Source organism: Glossina fuscipes, unplaced genomic scaffold, assembly GCF_014805625.2.
Source record: "Glossina fuscipes isolate IAEA_lab_2018 unplaced genomic scaffold, Yale_Gfus_2 61344, whole genome shotgun sequence".
In the NCBI taxonomy this organism is placed as follows: domain Eukaryota; kingdom Metazoa; phylum Arthropoda; class Insecta; order Diptera; family Glossinidae; genus Glossina; species Glossina fuscipes.
The window spans coordinates 176,839-186,604 of record NW_024003562.1 but is presented as its reverse complement, the minus strand read 5'-3'; the positions used below and the strand labels follow the sequence as shown (position 1 = coordinate 186,604).

The following is a 9,766-nucleotide window of genomic DNA, read 5'->3' as shown; positions in this document are numbered from 1 at the left end:
CTTTATTAATACTACTAAGCTCATTATCTAATGTACATTTTATTATTATTTTTTTTTTTAATTAGAGCCGATAGCCTGTGTTGCTAGTGCTCAATGTCTTTTTTTTAATCTAAGAATTCATTTCATTAGTCTAAAATTAAAATACTAATAATAATAATAATATTAATGAGGTTAGGGTTTTCTAACGTTTTGGCGTCCTTTAAAATACGCCAACAATCTACACTTGAGTAAATTCGGAAACATTTCTTATAGTTAATTTAATTTCTGTTGTACACGGGGAGGGCACATCTGCGGCGATTTCGACCCTGATAACAATGGAATTTAATAATGGAATTAGGCTTTTATAACAGGCTTTTGGAAAGGAAAACCTAACCTTATTATTAAATTCCTTTTTTCTTACTGTCAAAATCGTTTCACATATGCCCTTCTTCATACATACAACACACTTCATTAATTATATTTTGACAAATTTGCTCAGGCGCAAATTTTTTATATGTTTATAAGGACGCTAAATCTCTTCCGACAAACTTGAGCTGTTCGAACCTCCTAACTTCAGTATGAAATCCTTTTTTTATCACCAAAATCGCCACAAGTATACTCTCTGCATATACATCAAACTATAAATTAGTTATAAAAAATTTTAAATTGTTTATTCAAGTTCAGATTTTTGATATGTTTCCAAAGACTCTAAAACTTATTATAAAATAGTAACTGTAGTACTAAATTCCATTTTTATCATTGCCAAAATCGCTTCAAATACACATACACACAACAAACTTCATTAACTATACAGAATCAGGCACAGATTTTTGATACATTTTAAAGAATGTTAAAGCCTGATTTTGTTAGAAATCCCTCTTTTATCCCATAAAATGCGCCCTTCTCTCAACCTTGCGAAATGACAGCGAAAGTCTATTCAGAACTCAAGCGTTACCCAAGAACGTACCCAAATTAGCGCTTGAGATCTACGAAAGCGCATTTGAATTAACGACCAACTCGTTTCAAATCCAGATCTCGTCGACGTGATAGATCCTTGCTCCGAAGAAATCCCGGCTGGCTTTGTAGATACCACTACAAATTCCGCAATAAAGCCGGGAAATGCGAACCCTCCTGTGCATATTTAAGATAACATGGATCAATAAAAAAATCCATCTTTGAGGCGACTAACTAGGGAGACAATAAATATCGCTTTTTTATATTTGATAGACAAAATTGAATAAATTTTTTGACGGTGGCGCAGTTTCGGTCGTTCCATCCTCAAAATTTCCGATTGACAAAAAATTTTCTGATATTAACTTGACGGCAACCAACGGTTCAACCATTAATGCGTATGGCAAGAAGCTGTTAAATATTAACCTGAATATTCATCGTAAGTTTTCCTCCGTTTTTTTCATTGCTTACATCTCCAGATTAATCACTGTGGTTGATTTCCTCAGTAGGTACTATCTGTCAATTGATGTTAGACATAAGCGTTCAGTAGTTAATGCCATTTATTGAATGCAAAATTTACTTGCCAAAATTATTTTTTACCCACCACTGAAGAATGGGAGTATACTAATTTTGTTTTTTTCATAATGTATGTAACATCCAGAAGGAATCTTCAGAGACCTTATAAAAAATATTCTTGGTCAGCGTGAATTCTTGATCAAGTCGTATCTGTTCATCTGTGTGTTTGCTGTTTGTTGCTGGCACTGTCGTGGTCACAGAAAAGATATCGACTTCAAGTTTGGTGGAAACATTGGAAGTTTTTACGCAAAGGCTGGTATTGAAAGTGAGCTAAGTTGGTCAGAGCAAAGACCCGCATAAACCCGTGGAGCATACACTGAAATCAACTCGGTTTTTCTTACCAAAAATATCTGTGTTTTTGCTTATTACTCGCAAATTATAAAAGATAAAAGTCCGAAATTTTTGACATTTACTTTACGAAAATCTCTACTATTGCTCTCGCTCTCTCTCTACATGCTAAACTGTGTACTACTATTTCAATGCAAAAACGAAAAAAGTCGGTCATGCCCGAACATCCTTCAGGTATAAAAATAACTCATTCCATATTTAAACGCTATTTACCCTGTTTTATATTTTATATTATTTTAACTCTTTTTCTAATCCCTAAAAAACTGAAACACATATGAACAATGCAACAACAATTATGAATAAAAGCTATGATGGTTTTCCATAATTTCTCCGCGAATATTAAAGTATATTGGGTTTGACATACTAGCATTTATCATCTTTTATATTGCAGGTGGAGCGAAAATCACTTAATGAAGCAGTAGTAGCATAAGTTGTTAGTGATATTGATGTGGAAGATGCTGAGGTTTCACCAGCTGCCGCGGCTGCCATAAGCGGGGCGCCTTCAAAGCTAATAGCTAATGGCAAGGCAGATGGAGCGCATACACTTAGATCAGTACGGCCTTGGTTTGCCGATCGAAAACGCGTAGCACGTGCAGTTCTGTGAACGCATTAAAAATAATATTAAAACGTTATTGTTAATGTGTGAATAACATATGGCTGTTTTAGTTGCTTTGTACTCTCATGTGCAAGGTCTCTCAACTAATCACTCTCAATTTTTCCCCTTTTTTTTAACAGTCAATGAACATTTGTCTATTGCTATTTGACAAGCGAATCCCAAACATGCGTCGACAAAAGTTCGTGTATAGCATTCAAGGCTCAGAAAATCCAGAAGAAATACAAGTAAAATCGATGGCGCTACCGCATGATAACGCACAGCTCATGACCCCGTTGCATGAAAATGCCAAATGACGGCTCTTATTGAAAAATACTCTCTATCACGTACCAATAATATGGCCCAGTTTGTGCATAAAATAGTGATAGTAGCAATTAGGAGAAACAAGGGAACATAAGAGGGGAGAATTAGTTCAGAAAATTTGGCAGTTGATGCGTGCTTCAACATTTCATAAACAGGATCACAAAGAAAATTAAGGAAAACCTGATGAGAAAAGAAAAGCATTTTTGTGGAAATATTATTATTATTATTATTAATTTCGCCACAGAAATAAATTCTAAGACTAAACTCTTAAAAGAATTAGTATCTAAGGCTATCGGCTTTTATTAAAAACTCTACCGCACTTGAGATTCGAACACACGACCATTGACTTGCTAGTCGAGATTCCTCCCCTGGAAATATAATTGTGTATAATTTAACAACTGTCGTAGGAAATAGTAAAAACACATACGAATCAGATATCGGCTAAGTTCTTAAATTAATAACACAAAAGGATGAAGTGTTTTGTTTAACCACGCCGTTGTACTTGCCCTCAACTATATAAGATGTTAATAGAGTCCACCTAAAACTTTGACACAAGCCGAATGTCCTCGATAAACATGATTGGGAGCTATAGGTATAAGTCTTAGTGGTGTTTTTATATAAAGAGAATCTAAAGTGTTGACATTACTACTTACCTTTCACAATTACACTTGAGTAGGCGAATGAATGCTGCACGAAATGTTCGATTGAATATGGTATATATAATGGGATTTATTGTAGAGGATACATAGCCCAACCACAAACAGGTGTTTACTATTTGTCCGTGTACTTCGCAATCGGGGCAGGCGGCAAAAACAATATTTAAAATAAAGAAGGGTGACCAGCACAAAACGAAAGTAAAGAAAACTAAGCCTAGAACTTTCGTGGCTTTCTGCTCGGTGGCTACAGCGTTAGCCGACAGACTGTTACGTTTATTACGGTTATTAAGGAATCTGGAAGGAAATAATTTAATAGAATTGGAAGTTAAATTAACGAGAAATGACGCATTCAACTAACCGTAAGTGTAGCTTTGGCGTTGCTACTTTGTTTACATTTAATTTAAATGATTTCAATTTACGACAATGCGTGATATCGCTATTCGTATGTATATTTTGCTCGCATTGTTTATTTAATTGCTGCGTCTGGTATGCTTGGTCGAGACGTTGACTAACAACAGCGCTAACAGTTTTATCACCGGTTAATGTTGAAATGGGCACAGTTTCCTTTATTTGTGTATTTGTTTGGTCATTATCTTTAAGTTCATTTCCGTGTAAACTTAATTTGGTCTCACACAAAGACGAGCGCATAACCCTCGGCACTTGCGTAAAGCTGTTTTTATTATTAACATTTCCATCACTATCGCCTATGGAGCCAATTGAGAAGTCTAATCTTGTGCTTTGCCTGTTTACATTTACTAAAGTCCTTTCATTTAAATGACTATGAATGAATAAACAATGTTTTTTGTTTGTTTAGCAAAAATTCGTTGTCGTAATTACGAACTGCAGATGTGAATGTAAGAAAATGAATCCGTAATACAATCAATAAAGGGAGGAGACAAAATAATACTTTCCGCTCGGGGTAAAATCAATTTGTTATCTTTTGAAGGGAATTGTCAATAAAGAAGCACGCAACATTAACTTAACAACAGACAAACAAAAATTGAATTTAGTTAAAAATCTAAATGTTTGGGTCGGATGACGACAATGATAGTTAAAATGGTGAGTACGGCGGAGTTTGTATTTTAATACGCAGTGGTTAATATCCTCCTCTTTCAGCAATGGAAAATGTTTGTTCTCCAGCTTTGCCATGGTGAACAATTTGCAGAGTGTTAGAGATTATTTCCACTAACTGTCAAAACTAAGCACTTTCTTGTGATACCGCAAACGTATAACTAGACAATATCCACTACTCTCCGATCATTTTTGAAGAGAAGAATATAACGTCTTATAATCAGCGTATCTCCACCAAAAGATATTTGTTACTTTGCTATCTTTTTCTTGAAAGTAATTTTGAAGCCAAAAAACAATATCATAACACTGGCAAAAAAGCTAAATGTACAAATCGAATGAAATCCATTAATGAGGCTTGCCACTCCAAAGCTTTTCGACACTTTATAACAGCGCATTGTTAAGTATCGCAAAATAGAATCCTTGAATTCTGACAACAACATTACCTATCTATGACTTTTTAATCGTTTCGTCGAACCGATCAGGGCATTTCGTAATCTTTCGGAAAAAGTTAATAGTTTCTAGAACAATTGTCATGAAATAGAGCTCACTTTTAACCCAAGTAAAGCTAATGTAATCTATTCTGCCAAGGTGTCCAAAAAGCAAGTTAGTATGGACACCAATGGTGACCAAATCGTTGCAATATCTTGGTAGAGATATTAATACAACTTTTACTTTTCTTGACAACTTCGAAAAAATAACTAAGGATTGTAGTAAAAAATCAGCGCCTTTAAGCTAATACTTATGAAGGCATATCCGCAATAAAACCCTTGTTGTTTTATAGAGTCTTAATCCGATTCAAAATAGAATCCCTCCGATTAACCATCTACAACTTTCCAGAATATATTGACAGACTAACTCAAGCTTTTCAAAACAAGCGATGCTTCGTCGATGCTTAGATCTTGCACCATCTACTCCAGATAATCTTTTCCTCTTACTCTCTTGCGCACCACGAATGCAATACAGGGCCATTCGATTCACTGCAAATAAGGTAAAGAAGGTGCTGCGCACATATCTTACGGCATACAATAAAGTCACCTCTCCAAATGACATTTGCTGTTATATTACCTGCTACAAAACATTCATAGAATATTTTCAATACTACCGAGCAAACTGAAACTTCACGTTCCCTTGAATATATTTCTCACGTTGGCTCACAGTACACAAAATCTAGATCCATCAATAGCTCAGATCATCTGCTCTGAAAAACCGATTACACACATTAACATCTCTTTCAAGATATATACTGCGAATGCATAGCCATAGTTCAACACAATTCGAAATTTTTGAGAAAATAAGATTGTCTGGCAAACTCTACCAATTTAGAACTTCGGAATTTGCATAAATATTGCACGTACTACACAAAAAGATTACCGGAAGATAGCGCCCATAACTGCCAGTAAGTCTAGCCTACAAATAATCTTTAAAAAGAGAAAGTATAACTTATATGTTGTAAACAACTGTAGGGCTGGCTTCCTTAAATAAAAAAATTAGTATTGAAATTTAATGCATTATGCTTATCTGTAAGGATCAAAGTCGTCCTGCTTGTTTTGGCCTTACACGCTGTCTAAGATGCCTATATTTTGTTATATGCATCTAAATCCTGAAATCGAAAATTATTCTGTAATAGAATGTATAAGCATTCCTGGTACTATAGCGTAGTCTTTTAGCTTAGCTTTTGCATTATTGGTTATTCAACGTTAGTTATAGGTGGCAGATTTAAACTCGCCTGTACTTCCCAGTACTGTACCGTCGGGGAGAAGTGGAGATATCTCATTCTGACTAAATGGATTGGCAACGCCAATCCGACCGTAGGAGAAGAAGAAAATAACTTCCGAATTCCTGTGTTTTGTTATGTTTGCTTGACGGCAGCGGCTCCCCGAAAGGCAATATTCGAGTCAAGACTGCCGTCTGAGACGTTTCAGGAAAACATAGAAAGTTATCTGGTTGCAAAAGTCCCATCGATCAATTTGAAGCATGTAAGTATTTTCAAATTGGCTCCGTCTCAAGCTAGAGCTATCTCGTCTATAAAACGTGGAAATTTTATTAAAAAAAACATCGTGGCCTGTTGATTCCTTAATTAAGGGGTTTATTCCACGAGAACGATTCCGTAATACTAATTCGATAGCTCTTTCACCTTCAAAAACTGAAATGTTTCCTCATGTCCAATAACTTTTAATTACCAAAATTTTTCGGGGCTAGACTTAAAACTTTGCTGTACTTTCCTAAATTCAGGTAGCACGTAGTTTTCCTCTTTGGCCTTCACTGAACCTTGGTGAAAGCCTAAATAACCTTCGTCGAGATTTTTTCACAATTCTGTCCAGGTTTTCAGAAAGGATCGATTAGTTCGCGCTGGTGGTGATGTTTTAATTGCCATATCTGTTACAGTCCCATCCTATTTATTTGAATGTCCCATTAATGTCCAGTTTATTGCCATTCGGGCAAAAATTGGCAGTAAACAATTATATGTAGCTTGCTTCAATATTCCCCCAAATGTGAATATCTCTATTTATGAAAACCTTTCTATCCTCATTTATAACGTGTCCGAAAAGCCTAAACCTTCTGATACAGTCATAGCATTTCGGGACTTTGACTTGCCACGAGTCACTTGGTCTTATAGTGATAATTCTGACTCACTGCTTGTTAATCCTAAATATTTTGTTAAGTTTGTTAACTCCAAAAAAAAAAAACCATATATCGCTTGCCTATTTCTTTCAATGGCTCTGAGTCCTCAGATGATACTAAAACTTCTGATTACTTCCCTTTTCCAACTCATTATTACGATTTAACTGTAAATTATCCGCACCCGTTATCTAAGTAGGCTTTGATTCGTAACTTTTTTATTTCAGAAAATAATGTTTTAGATGGTTTAAGGTCTCTAAAATGTACTTCTGCGTCTGGAACTAATGGGATTCCATATTATATGCTAGACCTTTAAAACAGATGTTTTTCTTTGTGTTCCAATTCACAAATGTGGAAATACACATCGCGTTGAAAGCTATAGAGGCAACGCCAAGTTCAGTGTCTTAGCTAAATATCAAATCTTATATTTCTCCATTCCAGTATGGCTTTCGGAAAGAAAGATAACTGTACTGACTGAATCTCTTAAAGTTTACTTGCCATGTTTTCAAGGCTTTCTCTAGCGGCTCTCGCAAGGATGTCCTGTATACTGATTTTAGTAAAGCGTTTGTCTTACTTAACCATAACTTACTGACCTTCAAATTCCAGGCCTCTGGCTTTCCTTTCTACATAGTGAAATTGATAAGCTCCTATCTGCATTGCAGATTGTTCATTCCTGTAGGCAGCCACTTAGCACCCATTTTATTTAATGTATACATTAACGATCTCTCCTCGGCGATTAAATCCAGATCTTAATGTACGCTGACGATGTTAGACCGTTTTCTTCCTTCCCCTTTGGATCCTAACCGTACCAATTTCAAACTGGCTTAATTAATTTGATTAGATGGTGTTTGTTAAATCTTATAAAATTAAATCCAAAAAAATGCAAAAAGGTTTCTTTCTTAAAAAGGAAGCCATTCAATACTGCGCATTTTATTGATTCCTTGAAGTTGGAAAATGTAGATTTGTTTATCGATTTATTGGTTTTATCTACCTTTTAATTTTTACCTTGAGCTCTCTTTAAGTAAAGCTAGGTCTGCGTATGGTTTCATTAGGAGGGAAAGACCAATACTTGAGTATGCCTTTGATGTGGTCTCCTTCCTATAGGTATAATGGAGGTTCAATGGAATCTGTTCGAAAGTAATTCTTGCTATTTGCCCGTGGAAATTTGGATTGGGACCCGCTTGTCTATCTTCTTCCTTATGAAAATAGGTTGCTTCTGTTATCTTTACCGTCATTTGAGAAACGAAGATTTATTCTTGGTGTTTCCTTCTTAATTAAGAATTATGAGGTGTTTAATTCGTTCAGAGTTGTTTGCAGAAACCTAAATGACGTCTGTCACTTAATCTCAACATCGGATTCTTTAAGATTTATCAAAACAATTTTGCTTTCTACGCGATTTGCCTTTATCTTATTTAAACTAACTTGCAACCTCTGATCACGATTCGAAGATGAACTGGTGTTTTTTACTATTATTATATATAAATAAATAAATGATTACATCACATGGCAGCACCATATAATACTACTATCGTCTGTTCTGTATCTTTTTCTTTACTCCTGCGTTAAAACGCAGCTGTCAGACTAAGTTTACAACGTTCCTGGCCGCCAACGCAAAGAGCCTGTGTAAAATTCACATCATCCAACACAAAACGGACAGAAACCACAGCACAACAATTTAACCAAAAAAAAATCAAAAAATAATGTGTATACAATTTAAAAAATTTTTTTGCTTAAAAACCCACCACTCGGAGAATATCGCTTACTCGTGTAATACGACGACGCCCAGAAAGAAGAAATGAAGAAAGTGAATGATATATTAACGAGGCTCTATTTGCTTCGATGCTCTTTCAAATATGTTTTATGCATTGAGAAAGAAAAATAATAGCAGAAGAAATTCAGATTCTATATAGATAGACCCTTTTAATATCCGTCACTCCTTCAACAGTTTTTTTTTTTTACCGTAATGTAGTCGTTGTACTTACGAGAAGATCGCCTTATGTCGTCTTATGAAGGGATTATTTCAGCATATTTTTACGAAGGCGCATTCAAACGCAACTCTTAAGTTCAAATTTTACTTTTGAGCGGGAGTATTTATGCTCACATAGCTATTGACTCAAAATAAAATTTGCATACTCAACACAAGCTAAGGCTAATTATAGTCAATAAGATCGGTAATACACACTTTACTGGTGGGACCTTCACTCACTCTCATCGTAAAGTCATTAAAAATTATAACCTCACATGAGGAGGATCGCGAAAGATGAACTAAAAAATGAACTTAAGTTTCTCCAGCATAGCACTATAAATTTATACGCCAAATCATTTCCTTCTACCAATTTTCATCATAAAATACAAAAAATTTGAGTTTATGGCCATGTAAGACCTTATTTTTTGTAAGAAGGTTTATATAGAAGCAGCTTTAGCAATTGGTCCCATCCGAATGGAATTGCCACTTTCATTAATATGAGAAACAATTACTTTTCACCAATTTTTGTCCGGAAATATTAAAAATCGAAACGTTCTTCCAGATCTAGTCACATAAGAGTGATTCTGGAAAAAAATTTATGTTCTACATTTTACTGTATTATAATTATTATTATTATTATTTTAATTTTAGACTAATGAATTGAATTCTTAGACTGAAAAAAGA

The 9,766-nt window shown here is 35.0% G+C and overlaps 1 protein-coding gene across 7 annotated transcripts in view; it reads right to left on the bottom strand.

Annotated features, from left to right (window-relative positions):
• Nucleotides 1–2,061: 2,061 nt before the first annotated feature.
• LOC119643583 (muscarinic acetylcholine receptor M3) overlaps nt 2,062–9,766 on the bottom strand; it is a 101,518-nt gene continuing 93,813 nt past the window's right edge. For 4 of the 7 annotated variants that reach the window (XM_038042964.1, XM_038042965.1, XM_038042966.1 and 1 more), the window contains 3 exons: nt 3,785–4,204; nt 3,424–3,720; nt 2,064–2,452 (listed from right to left, as the gene is read on the bottom strand). In XM_038042964.1, the coding sequence (XP_037898892.1) occupies nt 2,218–2,452; nt 3,424–3,720; nt 3,785–4,204 (952 nt within the window). In that variant the 3' untranslated portion in view covers nt 2,064–2,217. Of the gene's footprint in view, nt 2,453–3,099; nt 3,139–3,197; nt 3,357–3,423; nt 3,721–3,784; nt 4,205–9,766 lie in introns of those variants that run through there. The other 3 variants (XM_038042967.1, XM_038042970.1, XM_038042969.1) reach the window with 3 other exon arrangements.